Source organism: Eubalaena glacialis, chromosome 15 (assembly GCF_028564815.1).
Source record: "Eubalaena glacialis isolate mEubGla1 chromosome 15, mEubGla1.1.hap2.+ XY, whole genome shotgun sequence".
In the NCBI taxonomy this organism is placed as follows: domain Eukaryota; kingdom Metazoa; phylum Chordata; class Mammalia; order Artiodactyla; family Balaenidae; genus Eubalaena; species Eubalaena glacialis.
The window spans coordinates 17051379-17069321 of record NC_083730.1 but is presented as its reverse complement, the minus strand read 5'-3'; the positions used below and the strand labels follow the sequence as shown (position 1 = coordinate 17069321).

General features: G+C 40.9%; 1 protein-coding gene across 2 annotated transcripts in view; it reads left to right on the top strand.

Moving 5' to 3' along the window:
* The window catches only part of MALT1 (MALT1 paracaspase), a 55351-nt gene that overhangs the window by 1875 nt on the left and 35533 nt on the right, over positions 1-17943 (top strand). For both annotated transcript variants that reach the window (XM_061168984.1, XM_061168983.1), the window contains exons 2-3: positions 6594-6760; positions 17348-17469. In XM_061168984.1, the coding sequence (XP_061024967.1) occupies positions 6594-6760; positions 17348-17469 (289 nt within the window). The remainder of the gene's footprint in view (positions 1-6593; positions 6761-17347; positions 17470-17943) is intronic.

The window sequence follows — 17943 nt, the reverse complement described above, 5'->3', positions numbered from 1 at the left end:
TCATTTTGACCTTGGGGATCCTGTGAAAAGGGCCTCAGGAACTGCAGTAGGGCTTCCCAGACCACACTTAGAACCACTGTTCTAGATCATTGTTATGATTTGGGTCTGCCTTTGAACCCCTTGGCAGTTTCTTTAACTTCTCATATAACCAGCCTTTGTCTTGTACTATAATTGTTTGTACATGTCTTTATAAACTCCTCGAGAACAGGAAGATTTAAGATCCTATATGTTATGCATAGAACCTATCTTAGACACTCTATAAATAATTTTGAATTGAGAGGGGAATCATTCATTCAAAATTACATTTTTTGAGTGCCCGATTTTTGCAAATGTTTCAGAAGATAAAAAGATGTCAAATATTTAGCTCCTGCTTATAAGGGCTTATGCAGTAATAGACTGTTATTCTGAGACAATCACAAATAATATGTTAGATGCTATGTTGGGTGTGAATAATAATAACAGTGGGTTTTTATCATTTATTAAACAATATATATACCAGACAATGTACTAAGTGTTTAACTCTCACCACAACCTTGAATTTCAAAGAGTTTGAGGTTAAACCAGAATAATGATGATTTGGGATTATTTGGCTGTTCGGTGGAGTAATGATGTAAGGATGGAATCAAGAAGTGGTAAATTTGCAAAGTTGAGCAGATGGCATACTTTTTTCTTTCTTTCTTTTTTTTTTTTTTAATTTTTTGCCACTCTGCACAGCACGTGGGATCTTAGTTCCCCAACCAGGGATCGAACCCGTGCCCCTGCATTGGAAGCACAGAGTCTTAACCACTGGACTGCCAGGGAAGTCCCCCCCCCCCTTTTTTTTTTTCTTCTGTTCTAGGAAGAATACATTGTGCTTTTGGCTGTGCAAAGAAAATCCAAGATACATACTATTATTCTAGGTCCATAGATTTCTGAATTTCTAGACTTACAATAACATAAACAGTTGTCTTCTTTGTGGGCAGGGGGTGGGGTCAGATTACCAGATCTGTGATTGGTTGATTTGTGAAATTAACTACTACTCTAGTTAGGGAAGGCTCTGGCCTTTCCTGAAGAAGGTTCTCCTGAAGTGAGCACTCCTATTTGGCCATGAAGGAGGGAGAAGAACATCAGTAAGGCCCTGCCACTGAAGAGGCATGGCTGATGGAATCTAAAAGTAGGGGATACCTGACATCAGGTGTTCAGTTTTCCTCCCTAAGCCTTCAGTTAAGTTTTGTTAAAGGCTATAGAATGGTATTAGCTTTGTTTGAGGAACTAATGGAAAAGTTTGAGACCACTTCTCTGGTGAAGGTAGTATGGAGAGAGGGCAGTTGCCCAGCAAGAGGAGACAAGCAACAAAGGGCACGAAGTTGTGGAAGCTGGGGATTTCGGGGTGGGAAGTTTACTGGAGACAGATGAGTTTGGCCAGCCTTCCAGGATGGTGAAGGTTAGATCAGAGTAGGTTAGTTGTGCTGGGGAAAGTGGAGGCCACCATGAAGGTTGGAGAACTGGAGACCATTAAGCTCACATACCTGTTGAAATCAGAAGAATTAAACTGACCTAACAGAAGGTTAGCCCTGGGAACTTGGAGGCTGGGGAGTGACAACTGAGGGGGCAGGGTAAGCTGGCGGTACTTTTTCTATTTAAGACTAAAACAGTGATTTTAAAACGATTTCATACCGATGGCAAAAGAGCATCATCTACAATAGTAAAAGGTCCGGAAAGCATTTTTCTCTAGTGTCAAACGCAGGAATTATAGTGAATCTAGTCCAAATGGATGACAGTTCCCACGAGGATGTGCAGTGCTTTCTGCAGAGTCACTGGATCCACAGCCTTAAAATCCCAGAAGGTTGCCTATTCTGTTTCTTTTCACTTTTTTTCCTCACTCTATACAACTTTCCTCAGACTGGGTAAGAATTTAATAAATAAGCCACAGGAGTTCCTTCTGAACTGTCCCATCAGGGATAAGGAGTGTTTCCAGATGGTTATTGGTGATTCAGGATAAATCCTTGCATATAGTTTAGTTTCCCAAAACATGAACATGTGGGAGTGCCCTAAACAAACTCAGCCCTAGTTCCATTCCAAACTGCCTTAATATTGAACGCCCTTTGCTGTCAGTGTAGATAAGCACGGGTTCTGAGTGTCTTGCCCAAGCAATGTGAATTCTGCGGAGGCATGGAACATTCGAGCCCCAAAGATGGCAGAGCTTTCAGGAGGCTCTAATAGTGTGTAAATTCCATGAAGGAGGGAGCTTAGAGATGGGGCTTTGGGACATGGACCAGGGAAAACAGTCAGCCACTGCATACTTGCTGTGTAGAAGGGGCTCTTTTAGCTACGGAATCCTGCTAGGAAGCTAGGAATCCTGATAGGAAGGTTTCCTCCTGTCCCTCTCTCTTCAGTCTCTACCTCTTCATCTTTGGATTTTGGAATGCCTTAGGGCTTAGGCGTTGCGTCTCTTTGTCTAGACTTCTTCTTCTAATCCCCGCCTTGGTGTTATCCTTAAGTCTTCGTGGCTTTACACATATTTAGGTTGATTACTCTCAGTTCATATCTTCAGCCCATGTCTTTGCTTTGAGCTCCTGGATTCATTCGTGTAGATCTCCTCTTGAATGACTGATAGACATGTTAAATGCAACACATCCAAAACTTAACACGTCTTCTGCCGTAACCTCTTTCTCTTGTAGTCTTCTGCATCTCAGTGAAGGGCAACTACATCTGTCCAGGTGCTGAGGCCAGAAACTTCAGAGTCATTCCTGACTCCGCTTTTATATACCACATCCACTGCATCAGCAAATCCCTTCTGCCATACCTCCAGTATGTGTCTAGAATCCTACGTCCACTGCGACCACCCTGGTCCAGGCCACTATTATCTCTCACCTGCATTGTTCCAATGGCCGCCTAACTTCTCCGCCTCCTGCTTTGCTCCCCATCCCAGTCTGTTCTCACTATAGCAGTAAGAATCGTTCTTTTAAAACATTAAATCAGGTCTTATCCTCGCTCTGTTCAAAACCCTCCCATTGCTTCTCCATCTCAGAGTAAAAACACCAGTTAGCTACCAGTGAGCTCTTGGACCTGATCTCCTGTTAGTGTCTCCCTCCCTCTCTCAGCTCTAGTCACACATGCTTTCTTGCCCTTCCTTGAAGACAGTAGGGCCTTTGGACTTGCTGTTTGCTCAGCCTGAGATGTTTTCCACGGATGAACCACAAGACTGGCTCCTTTACCTCTTCAGGTGTTTGCTTAAAAGTCACCTTCTCACAGAGAATGACAAATATCATATGATATTGCTTATATGTAGAATCTAAACGAATGATACAAATGAAGTTATTTACAAAACAGAAATAGACTCACAGATGTAGAAAACAGATTTATGGTTACCAAAGGGGAAAGGAGGGAGCGATAAATTAGGAGTTTGGGATTAAAATATACACACTACTGTATATAAAATAGGTAACCAACAAGGACCTACTATATAGCAGAGAGAACTATACTCAATATCTTGTAATAACCTATAATGGAGGAGAATTATAAAAAAAAAAAGGAATATATTTGTATATTTATGTATAATTGAATCACTTTGCTGTACATTTGAAACTAGCACAGCATTGTAAATCAACTATATTTCAATAAAAATTTTAAAAATAAACAACATTGATTACATTTTTTTTAAAAAGGTCACCTTCTCAGTGAGGTCTTCTCTGATCACACTATTTAAAATCACCCCCTACATCTGCTCCAGCTTTACCTATCCCCCTGCTTTGCTTTGTTTTTCTCCAAAGCACTTAGGACAGTTGGATCGATGGATGCACAGATCTCTGTGTGTGTACACATATCTGTCCCTCTCCTGTAGAAAAATCTAGGAGGATGGGGGATTTTGTTTGCAGCTAGAAAAATACCTAGAAAAAATGGTTGTCCTATTTTAGGTGATTAATAAGTAGTTGTTGAATTAATGAATAATGATTCTGAAGTGTAAATGTACCAAGAGAAACAAAAGAATCTAAAAGCAGTGCCATGGTTTGTACCCTAAAAGGTGTATAATATCAATATGTTCTATTTGATTATACATTTTTAAAAGTAAAGATAAATACAGGTTTTTTTAAGCAAAGTCTATTTGTTTCAGTAAGAAAGCAGTCTTTTTAATTAAATCAGAAATTTCAAATTAGAGCTGGTAGAAACCACTTCAAAGCACAGCCTTACAGGAATGTAACTAAAAAAGGAAAGAAAGAAAAGTTGGGTATGTATAAACGTCATCTTAGCTGAAAACCGGTGCCCATGTGGAAAATCAGTAAAAAGAAAGAAGAGAGAGCACCTTGTTTTTCTCCAGTGCCTCTTGTATTGGAAGAGAAGTCGTTGTCTATTGCAATTTGATCTTTCTTCATTTGGTGGGGGGAGTAAAATTGTTTTTAGTTTTCTCCATAGTAATATAAAGATTAAAGCACCATTTGGTTGCATTTGACAAGATGGCATCTTAATTTCATGTATCAGATCTTGATAACCTTTCTGAATCATAAAAAAATTAGCATACAGCATCCTTGTTTTTATAAATTTCATATTATAATTATTTGAAAAATGGGTAATCCTTATATTGTGTCTAATACTGGTTCCTTGGGCATTCCAGGGACTAGTGAAAGAAAATTTTACGAAATATTGTAGCAGCACCTTCAGCTTTTGTTTTTGCTACCATTGCAATCACCATTATTTCATAAAAGAAAGTACACTTTAACACTTTTAAAAATAGGAAAGATAATCTTAGAGTAAAAGACAGTCTTATTGGTCTTACCTTTATCAATTTGCCATGGACTTCAGATTGTGCTGCCAGAGTGTACAGCCCAGAATTGGGAATGGTTGATCTGTAATATGATTATTGACATTTAACAAGGATAAAGTATTGAATATACAAATTTAGCTAGAATACCTAGAAAAGAATACCTAGTGACTGGAGGCTTTGGAGGACACTATCTGGTTACCAAAACAGTAATTACTCACAAAAAATTATTTTTTTTAAATTTATTTTATTTATTTATTTTTGACTGCATTGGGTCTTCGTTGCTGCACACGTGCTTTCTCTAGTTGCGGTGAGCGGGGGCTACTCTTCGTTGCGGTGCACGGGCTTCTCATTGCGGTGGCTTCTCTTGTTGCGGAGCACGGGCTCTAGGAGCGTGGGCTTCAGTAGTTGTGGTACGCGGGTTCAGTAGTTGTGGCACGTGGGCTGTAGAGCACAGGCTCAGTAGTTGTGGCGCGCGGGCTTAGTTGCTCCGTGGCATGTGGGATCTTCCTGGACCAGGGCTCGAACCCGTGTCCCCTGCATTGGCAGGCGGATTCTTAACCACTGCGCCACCAGGGAAGTCCCCTTAGTCTTCTTTTAATATTCCCATATTTTTATTGCATAATAAGAGCTAGCTTTTACTGAGTGCTTATTATTTGCCACACACTGTGCTAAGTACGTTTTACATGGATTGTCTAATTCAATTCTAACAATCCTGTGAGATAGAATATTAGTATTGAAGTTATTTTGGTTGGATCCATTTTCTTCTTCATGAAATAACCAACTTTATCACAGAATTATAAATCTTGCGTGACCATTATACAAATGCTGTGGCAGCCTTTTACTAAAACTGATCAAAATGAATGTGAACTAAGAATATCTTAAGTCATATGAAAGCTTGCTAACTAACCTTGGCTCTGCCACAGCGGTGGTACCATTATGTTTGACCCCTTCCCTCCAGGCTTCCAGGCATTTCAGTATGAATAATTCATATGGGCAAGACGAAATTTTAGGTATTGAGGGATTTTAAAAAGATATATATATATATGATAGGGTGTCTGCTTGCAACGAGTATTGGTATCTAGTTGGGTAAAGAAGATACGCTTGTGAAAGAAAAGCTCATGATTTTAAGACAAAATTGTGTTGAAACATATAGAACAGGAGTCTGCAAACAACAGCCTATGGCCCATATTGAGGCCACTGCCTGTTTTTGTATAGCTAAGAATGTTTTTTATTGTTTATTTTTTTTAATTTTTATTTATTTATTTATGGCTGTGTTGGGTCTTCGTTTCTGCGCGAGGGCCTTCTCTAGTTGCGGCGAGCGGGGGCCACTCTTCATCACGGTGCGCGGGCCTCTCACTATCGCGGCCTCTCTTGCTGCGGAGCACAGGCTCCAGACGCGCAGGCTCAGTAATTGTGGCTCACGGGCCCAGTTGTTCCGCGGCATGTGGGATCTTCCCAGACCAGGGCTCGAACCCGTGTCCCCTGCATTGGCAGGCAGATTATCAACCACTGCACCACCAGGGAAGCCCTGTTTTTTATATTTTAAAAATTGTAAAACAAAACAAAAATCAAGAAAAGAATATGCAGCAGAGACTCTGTGGCCCGTATAAAGCCTAAAACATTTACTCTCTGGCACTTTACAGGAAAAGCTTGCCAACTTCTGCTATTCAAGATGAGCACCATTAGGAGACTGTGTCTAAAGGGACAGTAGCATTCGTAATGTAAACCGTTTTCCCCACCACTCAACAACTTGCTGTTTATTCTCTGCAACACCCATGACGGGGCCAAACATATAGCAGGCAGATCATATTGAAGAAAATCTGTTGACCTGAATTAAATTTGTTGTTTGCAGTTGTCTAGACTTGGAGCAGTGTTCTCTTAAGGTCCTGGAGCCTGAAGGCAGCCCAAGCCTGTGTTTACTGAAGCTGCTGGGTGAGAAAGGCTGTACAGTCGTGGAGCTGAGCGACTTCCTGCAGACCATGGAGCACACTGAGGTCCTTCAGCTCCTCAGCCCCCCAGGTACGTGTTTCCCGTGGGCACGTTCTCCAGGAGTTCATGGAGACAGACTCAGAGGAAAATATCTCATTTGACCAAATGAATTGTGTTAAGTATTTTTGAAACATGTAAATATATGGAGCCTCATTTTCCCCCCCAGGTTGAGACTAAAGAACACATAAAAAGCAAATACAGTGCATAAACATTTGTTGGATTGTTTTTCCAAAAAAACAGCTATAGAAGACATTTTGGGGACAATTGGAATAACTTGAGTATAACCTGCAGATTAGACATTAGGGAATTATCATGTGACGATGGTGCTGTACTTCTATAGAAGAATGTCTTTATTCCAAGGAGGTGCATGTGAAAGTGTTGAGGGGAAAGGTTTCTATAACTTATGTTGAAATAGTGCAGCCAAGAAAGTAAATACACACATTTATTTATATGTATGTATATGAATGAGAGAAAGTGTAACAAATGTTTATTGTTGAAGTTTTTTGCCAACATGGTGCTTTTGAAATGTTGAGTAACTCAACCACATGATTTTTTTTTTCTCCTGAATATACCGATATTGAGTGAGGTTGCTCACTTCCAAGGTCAGATTTGAGGAATAGGAAACAGTCCCTCCTTTCCACAACTGTGGATGGAGTTGGTCAGTTACCGTGACGTCAGCAGGAGGGACCATGTCATCCAAGTCACGTGATGGCAGCGGCGCTGCAGACCTTCTTTCTCGGGGTCTTGGGGAATTAGAGACACGTGTTGTAGTGGTGTACTGACAAGTACATGTAGCAGAAACCCCAACTCAAGTTGGTGTAATAAGGGGAGCATGCTGGCTCCAACAGAAAAGTCTTGAAGCAGGTTGGGCTTCGAGAAAGGCAGGGGGCAGCCCTGTTTCCAAGGAGTTGGATTTTGTCTTTGCTCTTCCTTTCTTGTCATTGGCTTCCTCCCAAGGCTGACCTTCTACCTAGTCATAGGATGTCTACTGGCTGTTCCTTGCATTAACCTTTGTCCCAGCAAAAATCGTAGGATTCCCTAATAGGCTAACTAATTTTGGTCACGTGCCTGTCCCTGTACCTGTCACCAGCCAGGGAGTTGGAATGTGCCAGTTCCCCTGGCTTAGAGCCAGGAGTGGAGTGGGTTCAGTTAGCTTTCCAGAAACCTCATGGATCGCCAAACAAAACTGGATGCTGGGGGTGTGAGGGGGAGCAACTGAAAAGTCTACTACAAATGGAAGGGACCCTGGATTGTGAGCCAGGAAACTTGGACTCTCAGGTTATCCCTGGCTTTACCAGGCCTAGTGCAGATGATGAAATAGGTCTTCTATAAACGCCTCTCTTGTGTTACCCACTGTATCTGATGCTTGACAAATGTTTCTCAGTGCCTCTTCATTACAAGAGCCCTGGGGTAATGCAGATCCCATCTAGATACAATTGCTTTCTGTCACCAAACAGTAAATTATTTCTTCAGGTGACATTTATTAATTTTTGTATCCCCAGTGTCTCAAAAGTACCCAGGAGTTGTGGCAATTGAAATCTGCCAGTCTAGGGCACTCAGCCACTAAGTTCTCAGACTTTATAGACTCACCGGGACCTCTGAAAACTTAAGAAACCTCTTTGGGAATTAACTATAACTTTAATATCTCATTATGTTTTTCAATAATTGCACTAATTACTCCACCGTTGTTGCCAAGTCTATTAAATGAGAGTCAGCGTTCTCTACCTGTCAGACCTGGAGGAGCTGCTGGGATGATGCTGTCTTGAGTTGCATCTAGGTGACCACAGAGGCTGCACACACATCTCATGATCTGTGGTGTGATCACTGGCCTGAGGTGAAAGGTTTCCAAGTTTTCAAAGTTTCCCATGTATGGAACTGGGCTTGACTGAAATTGAGTCACATGTTTATTTGTGTGTAATGATGTGCCTGAAATTTTTAGCAGTATTTTCTATTTTGATGTGATAGGCCAGCAGCGAATACAGTGCCATCCTAATAAACATCAGTCATCTTCTTTGGAAAAATCTGTTTCTGCTCTTGGTGTTTCTCTCCAAATAGTAGGATCAGTGCTTTACCATCAGTGTTCCCCTGTGCAGATCGTTCTGATACTGGGCAAACAGGCTTTTTCAGTTATCCCCTGGGACTCTTTCATATTTGAGGGGAGAATAGGAAAAAGACAGCAGTTTCTACATGACCACTTATGCACTATTTCTGTGAAGTTTTATGTCATATTAGCCATATAGTATTCATTAGCTATATAGTATTCATTAGAAATCAGTTGTTACTTGAATGTTAATTATTGATTTAAGAGGAAATATTTGGGGATCTAATAAAACTCAGTAATTTACAGTTAGCTTTCTACCTGAATCTTACTTGGATAATCTAAAACTTACTGTATTTACATACATTAGAATATAGAAATGTAAGAATTTGAGAATAATTTTTATATTTCAATAAAGACATTGAGAATAAAAACTATTGTAATTATATTAAGAATGCAAGCTCTGATAGAATCAGCTTAATCTGGGATTTTGCTCATTCAATCAACATTACTGTATTCTAATACTTCTGCTATTCCAGGCATTGTGCTTGGTACTATGAATTAAAACAATAGTTCCTGCATGTTCAAAATTCATCGTCTAGTAGGGGAGACAAACATGTAACTCATCACATCCAGTACAATCATAAAAACAAGTATATATTAAATCTCCAGGTTTTCCTTTTCAGTGTATTCCTGAATCTTGGTGAAAATACAAAGTAGGAATAATCTAACGTTTTCTCTCTTTTTTTTTTTGGTAGTGCAGTTTCATAAGGAGACATCAGTTCTTATTCCACAAAGAGCCTGATGACTTTTATCTGATTGTCGTTATAGAGAGCTCTGGTTTTGGGTGACTAAGATGCTGTGAACCTCTGAACAAGTCTTTCAGGCCTAAATACAAGGAGAAGGGGAAACTTCAGATTTATTTTAGTCTGATTTTGTCATATTCCATCCCAGCTGTTTGTGCGATGACAGCCAGAGATGGCCATAGAAGATGGCTGTGGTACCGAGTTTCTTGGATGTCTTTGCTTTGGTGGCTCAGAAGTAGCTGGGGAGGGTTCCCCCATCTCTAACTGGAACACCTGCCTTGATTAGGAGCCAACTTCAATGGTCCCTCACTTAGCATGAGGTCTAAGCCAAGGGTAACTCACCCCCAAATTCTTGTGCTCCATGGGCTCTGACACCTAATATATTTTTCAAAAGGTTGTGGTTTACTCTCTTCTGCTTTCCCTCCGATTGGGCTTTTCCATAGCACATGGGTTGGCCAGCTTGCCTCTCAGACTGGTCTTGCCTGCACTTTGTTAGAGAAGTGGCTTATAATTTTTATGTATGGATGGTGTCCATCTGCATTTTCCAGCTCTGACTCATTGTTTCCCTATTTTTATTCCTTTGGTCATTTCAGTGGGAATTGAAGAGGGGCGGGGTGTTAAATGAATTTGCTGAAATTGTTTTGAACCAGAAGTCTGTAATGATCTTTTTAGACCTTTATTTATTTTTTTATTTAAGGGTCAAAGACTCTGATCTCGAAGCAACCAAAATTGGCATCTGTAACCTTGGCAAATACAGATAAACTTAGATGTGCCATTTGAGATGTTTTTGTTTTGAGTGAAACCATTTGAGTGCAGATGTATAAGCGCCATCAATTAGAGTTTTGTTTAAGAGAAACCATTTGAGTGCTGACTAGTAGGCTCTATCAGCTAGAGTCCTGCACATCACGAGATTGGTTGCCAAGGAAGCCGTGCTCTGACCTGGAATCGGCTAAGCAGAGGCTAGACAGTGGGGGATGTTTAGAGAGAATTAACACGTTACACATGGGTTTCATTAGATGGATCCCAAGGTTCTTTCTGCTCCAGTTTTGTGATGCTGCCATTTTATTTCATTCTTGTATAAAAGGAGCTTTGCTGTGCATACATTTCAGAAGTGCTGGCAGAGTCATGTGATTTCACTGACATCTTTTCCATTTTTCCCCACCCCTTTCTCATATCAATTCATTTTTCTTCTTTAATTCCTTGTACTATACTCATTGTTATGTTTCTGATACCAATCTTTTATTACTTTCATTGTCTCTAAGACAAGAGCAAAGATAGTTGAATATTATTCTTTCGTTTCCAGGATACCTTTACTTCACATTTTATCTTCGCAATTCTGTGAAAGCCCAGAACAGTACTATTATGAACATTTAAATTTTATTTTATTTTATTTTTATCTTTTTAACATCTTTATTGGAGTATAATTGCTTTACAATGGTGTGTTAGTTTCTGCTTTATAACAAAGTGAATCAGCTATACATACACATGTATCCCTGTATCTCCTCCCTCTTGCGTCTCCCTCCCACCCTCCATATCCCACCCCTCTAGGTGGTCACAAAACACCGAGCTGATCTCCCTGTGCTATGTGGCTGCTTCCCACTAGCTATTTTACATTTGGTAGTGTATATATGTCCATGCCACTCTCTCACTTTGTCCCAGCTTACCCTTCCCCCTCCCTGTGTCCTCAAGTCCATTCTCTACATCTGTGTCTTTATTCCTGTCCTGCCCCTAGGTTCTTCAGAAGCATTTTTTGGGGTTTTTTTTTTTTTTTAGCTTCCATATATATGTGTTAACATACAGTGTTTGTTTTTCTCTTTCTGACTTACTTCACTGTATATGACAGACTCTAGGTCCATCTACCTCACTACAAATAACTCAATTTCGTTTCTTTTTATGGCTGAGTAATATTCCATTATATATATGTGACACATCTTCTTTATCCATTCATCTGTCAATGGACACTTAGGTTGCTTCCATGTCCTGTACATTTAAATTTTAAATATGAGCACACATTTATGTGGAAAAAGAGATTACCAGAAGTTATCATTTGGCCAGAATCACAGTTGGTTATTTACAAAAGCGGGATTAGAACCTGGGTCCACTGACCCTGACCTGAACTCAATGCCATTTCCATAATACTAGGAAGTTTCTGGATTGTTTGGGAGGTTTAGTTATGGATTATTACCTCAATTCTCTCTTTGACCCACAGACTTCAATTTTTTTCTTCTTGCCAAAGTAAAAAGTACTAAACTACTAGATCTTACTTATAAGGGACTCATCTTGTTCCATGAACAACAGAAATTCCTGAAAGCAAAATATTAAGAAGTGAAAAGAGGCAAAGATGGTATAAATGGGAATAACATTAAAGAAGAAGAAGAGAGCTAGAAAGGGAGTGGTGGTGAGGGCTGGAAGGATGGGTTTCCACCCCAAGGTGTTAAAGGGAGTTGTCGATGATGTAGAAGGATGAGGGGTGTGATGTAGGAGACCAGGTTTAGCCACAGTAGATGCAAATATAAATTGACCTGTAAGAGGAAAGTACACAACCAGTACACTGGTTGTGTAATGGGGGGAAGTTTTTAGAGGAAGAGGAATGGTATTTATTCTGGGACTCTCTGGGGTGCTTTTCAGTAATAGTTTTGAAATGTTCAAAAGAACGTTGAGGGAGAGTTTTAGATGGAAGATGATAGAAAAAGTTTTTTGGTTCATGGCCTCTGAAAATAGATGCGCTGTAACGTACACAATAGATCTGTTCCTGGAAAAGCTGTGAATTACTTCGATAGTAACTGCATTGTAAGAGAGAACAACTCAAAGGGAACCTACGATGAATCCTTTTGTCAGGTCAAGAATCACCCTCATTTATCTGTTTAGTGATTCCAGCAGGGGTTTTAGTTTTATTGTGTAATATCTTGAGCTGGTTGCTCACACAGGTGTGCACGTGTTGAAAGCACAATCCTGATGTTCCATCAGGCCCAGTCAAGATTCTCTCCGGCTTACAGGAAATCAAGTAACCTCTTTGACTTCTTTGCAGATGTTATCTGAAAATAGGCTTGTTTGCCAGGAAGCTGTGCATTCACCCTTTAAAATAGAACTTTCGTCTGCCTTGGTACACCGTCCAGAGCTCTGTGCCATCTTCCCTCCTTACTTTGTTCAGCATGTTCTGACTAGTGGGCGCTGCGCGAGGGTGGTTAGAGGTGACCGTGGTTCCCTGTCGCACACGAGACAGGGTGGAAAGAAATATGTGTGGTTAAAACATGGGAGGTGTTGTGACTTCTCTCTGTGCTCCTCACCAGGGCGGGTTCCAAATCACACTGTGCTTTTCAATTCTCAGTCTTTGAAGCAGTAAATAATAAAAAGACATGTCTTTGCTTGCTTCTTGAAGACTTAAACTACTAAAATTGTTGGTACAGGACAGATATATCAACTGTGAGTTTGAATGTCTGTTAAAAATCATTCAGTCTTGTCTCCCACAAAGGAAGCTTTTAGAACATCCTGGTCACATGGGCGCCTTCCTCTGAAGTCATTCATTTCTTTGTAAGACCCTCTAGAGAGAAAGCCTTTCACTTTCCTTCATTCTCATCTCTTGTCTCTTTGTGTAATAGCAGAGAATCTTTGCCACAGTAAATTTTTAAGGACTGCCATGGCACAAGACACTGCACTCTGCCTGACACCCTCCTTCCAGTAAGAGAGGCTCACTGTGGCAGAAGATGGGATTAGCATGGGAGATGCATTAAGAACCATCAGAAAATGATAACTATGTGACGTGACGGATGTGTTAATTAACTTGATTGTGACAACCATTTCACAAACGTATACCTATATTGAATCACCATGTTGTGCACCCGTAAATATATGCAGTTTTTATTTGTCACTTACACCTCAATAAAGGTGGAAGGAAAAAAAAATCACTGGGATAACCCAAGGCTTAAAAGGGTTTTATTTTTTTTTTATTAATTTATTTATTTATTTTTGGCTGTGTTGGGTCTTCGTTTCTGTGCAAGGACTTTCTCCAGTTGCGGCAAGTGGGGGCCACTCTTCATCGCGGTGCGCGGGCCTCTCACTGTCGCGGCCTCTCTTGTTGCGGAGCACAGGCTCCAGACGCGCAGGCTCAGTAGTTGTGGCTCACGGGCCTAGTTGCTCCGCAGCATGTGGGATCTTCCCAGAGCAGGGCTCGAACCCGTGTCCCCTGCATTGGCAGGCAGATTCTCAACCACTGCGCCACCAGGGAAGCCCCCAAAAGGGTTTTAAAGCCCAAGAAGACTTAGCTTTGCATCCTGGTTCTGCCATTTTACAATGAGAAAAAAAGGAATCGCAGAGAAGTTAATAATTTACACAGGGTAATTTGGATGACTTTCTGCAAATGACGTAAGTTCATTTTCCTCATTGTAACATAGATCTAGTTAATATCTAACTCACATGATTATTTTGAAAGTTAGAGACCAAAGTGCCGGGCATATGTAAAGCAGCCAGTAAATTGCCGTTATAGTAATTTTTGTTATTATTATACACATTCGTTCAACAAATATGTGTTGAACACCCACCGTTTCACATATGCCAGGCACTATTCTAGGCGTCTGGTAAACTGGTGGCTAAGACAAGAGCTTCTGTTTTAGTAGGGTGAGACAGATAATAAGAAACGGGACTTTGGGTGATTAGTGCAGTGAAGCCCACAAAGTGGGACGAGTATAATGCTGTGGGGGAGAGGGGGAGGTAGCTCATGTTTCCTGGACCAGCTGGAGACCTGGATGATGAGAGAGTCTGTCATGAAACAGTGGGGGTTAGGGGGGAATCCAGCAGAGGACCAGGAGGTGGAAAGGCAGGAAAGAGTTTGTGTTCCGAAGGAAAGAGGCCCTCCGCGGCTGGAGCCTGGTGGGCAAGGATACGGTGGGCACGAGGGCCTCGTTGGCCATGTAAGGAGCTTGGGTTTTATTCTAAATCCAATGGGAGGTCAGTAAAGGGTTTTATCAGAGGAGTGATATGGATTAATTTATGTTTTAAAAAGACATTGGGCTGCTGGTTGGAAGTAAGGAAAGAAAGTTCGCAGGCTGTGACAATAGTTCAGTTCAGGAGGGGATGGCGGCTTGGATTAAGCTCATGGCATTGAAGATGGTGAGATGTGGAAAAGCTTAAGCGACAGGCCTCGCAGCTAAATTACACGTGGGGAAGGAGGACGTGAGCAGGAGGGGTTTGGGGTGGCTGCTAAATTTCCGTCCTGAGTAACTGGATGCTTGGGGCTAGTCCGGGACCTGGTTTATCTTCCCTGAGATGGAGAAGACTGGGGGGTCTCGTGGAGGAGGAGATTTTGTGTCAGGAGGGATTGGGGATGTTACATTTGAGATGGCTTTAAGACATCCACATTTTAAAGCCAATATACCACAACGCCTGTATTTTTCAGATTTATACTTGTTCCCTTCTGTTGTTGTTGCAACTTTTTTTCCTCTCTTATCACAATTAAACTTTGAAAATCAGAATCTTTGTATCTTTAAGTTGTGATGTAAGTCTCTCCTGGCAGATGAATGGTATATGAGGGCATTAAAATACAGTGCTGTGAATTTTCTGGCTTCAATAAGAGTGTCATCCCATTTTCTGACTTCAACATGTACTTTCTGACCAACGTGGATTACAGAATTCAGAAAAACTGTTACTTCAGCCATCCTTTGCTCACTTGGCATCCACATAAAGGATGAATGGATATGAAGGCTTTTCCTTGGCAAGAATTTTAAATTCTTTTTTGAGAGGCTCTACTATATTTACTAAAGATTTTCCAGGGTTTCTCTAGACCTTCAAATGTAATAAGTATGCAATGAATATTTACTCATTTTGGATTTTGGTTTTATTTGGTATCTTTCCTGCATGGATTTCACATGCCTATTTTACCTTACGTACTATTTTTTCCCTAGAAAGTTTAGTACCTTTCAGGTATTAAGGTGGTTGTTATTTAGACTATCTCCTCTTCAATGGTAATCTTGTGTTCCTTTGGATTGATGGGTTGTAGAAGAAAAAGATCTGAGGTCGTGTTCAGGATACATGAGGAACAAAATAAAAATAGGCATGGGAAATTAAGTTTTATAAGTTTTAATGATTCTTTCTCCTTTCTGAAAGCCAACTAACCCAGGTTTATGTATTAAAACCTTGGCAAATGTAAAATTTCCTAGCTTTGTTTCCTTTTGTGTCAGTTTTCTGTTGCTGCATAACAAATTATCCCAAAACCAAAAATTTTAAAAACAGCATCTGTTCATTATCTCAGAGTTTCCGAGGCTAGGCATCCAGGAGGGGTGGAGCTGGGTGGTTTTATCTCAGGGTCTCTCATGAGGTGACAGTCCAGCTGTCGGCCAGGGCTGCGGCCATCTGAAGGTCTGAGTGGGGCTGGGAAATCCTCTTCTCAGATGGTTCATGCACGCGGCTGTTGGCAGGAGGCCCAGGTTGCTTTCCTTACTGCTTGGGCCTCTCTGCAGAGCTGCCCAAGCGTCCCCATGACATGGCAGCAGGCTTCCCCAGAGGGAGTGATTGAGAGAGAGGGAGGAGGGAGGGGGCAGGGATTCTATTATTGACTCCAGGATCTTTGACAGGAAGCTCCTGTCAAAAGTTTTCCAAGTTTTGATGCTGGTAGTCATTTCTCAGATGAGAACTGTTTGCATCACATGTATCAAATTTATATCCTGCTGTTCTGTTTCTGTACCTTTCTGCTTACAGAATAGTTTTATTTTAATGCTAAATCACAGCATTGACATTCATATGCCCTTTCTTTTTTAATATTTATTTATTTATTTATTTAGGCTGCGCCGGGTCTTTTTTTTTTTTTTTAATTTGTTTATTTGTTTTGTTTTTATTTTTGGCTGTGTTGGGTCTTCACTGCTGCGCACGGGCTTTCTCTAGTTGCAGCGAGCGGGGGCTACTCTTTGTTGCGGTGCGCAGGCTTCTCATTGTCATGGCTTTTCTTGTTGTGGAGCATGGGCTCTAGGCGCACAGGCTTCAGTAGTTGTGGCACGTGGGCTCAGTAGTTGTGGCTCTTGGGCTCTAGAGCGCAGGCTCAGTAGTTGTGGTGCACGGGCTTAGTTGCTCCGCGGCATGTGGGATCTTCCCCAACCAGGGCTCGAACCCGTGTCCCCTGCATTGGCAGGCAGATTCTTAACCACTGCGCCACCAGGGAAGCCCCATGCACCAGGTCTTAATTACCACACGCAGGCTCTTAGTTGTGGCAGGCAGGATCTAGTTCCCTGACCAGGGATCGAACCCAGGCCCCCTGCATTGGGAGCACAGAGTCTCACCCACTGGGTGAGAAGTCCCTCATATGTCTTTTGAAGACATTTAAGTGGTATTTAAACTCACACTTGTCTTACTAACAGCACACCTAACTCAGTTGAAGTGCTGGCCGGATAAGCCTTTATGACTAAGTATTCCTAGAGCTGGCACAGAGAAAGCATCGTGACTGCTGTATGCAGACAGCTATGATAAGGCTCATCCTGATTTCAGAGGTGTTAGAATGTGGAAAAAATGTTTCTCAGAATTGAAGAAATATGGCAAACAATTTTTTCCCCCAATCATGGGGAAGTACAGTAGATCAAAGTCTTCTGCAGGTGAGTTCCTTTCCTCCTGGTTTTACAGAGCCTGGAACTCACAAACTCATCATCTGATGGAGAAGGAGATGTGAATGGGTGATTTATAACCAGGATGAATATGCAGGTTATTTCCAAAATATTTCTTCTTCTGGTTTCGGAAACATAAACAAGGAAAACCCCTCTTCTCTGACTTTATATAACTTTTTTTTTTTTTAAGGAATAAAGATCACTGTAAACCCAGAATCCAAGGCAGTCTTGGCTGGACAGTTTGTGAAGCTGTGTTGCCGGGCAACTGGGCATCCTTTTGTACAATATCAATGGTTCAAAATGAATAAAGAGGTAATTTTTTAATGTCTTTTAATTCCTCTGTCATGAGAAGAGAGAAAGATAGAAAATTAATTAGCCTGTTGTCTTCAGTGTGTTTTTAGGAATTTTGTTAAAGGATATGATAGGTCCTTGTTAAAGGATCTGTGTTATTACTGAAGTGTTTATTCAGTAATCATTACTTTGGTAAGCAGTAATAAAATCAGTTCTCTATTCTGAAAATTGTGGAAAATCAGGAGTACTTGGGGCAACAATGTTAACAAACATGAAACATCACCAGTACATTCTAAAATATCTATACAAAATTCTTTACAACAGATTATGTTCCAGTCTAAATCTTTAAAAGATTTTCAAAGCAACATGGAAGGCAATATTATTTTAAGCATTCCTCATAACTGTATTATATCAAAAGATTTAGGTTTTTATGGTAGATTCTGAAGTAAAATTCAGGTCGGTAGAAAGGGGCATTTATTCCTTTTGTGGAAGGAT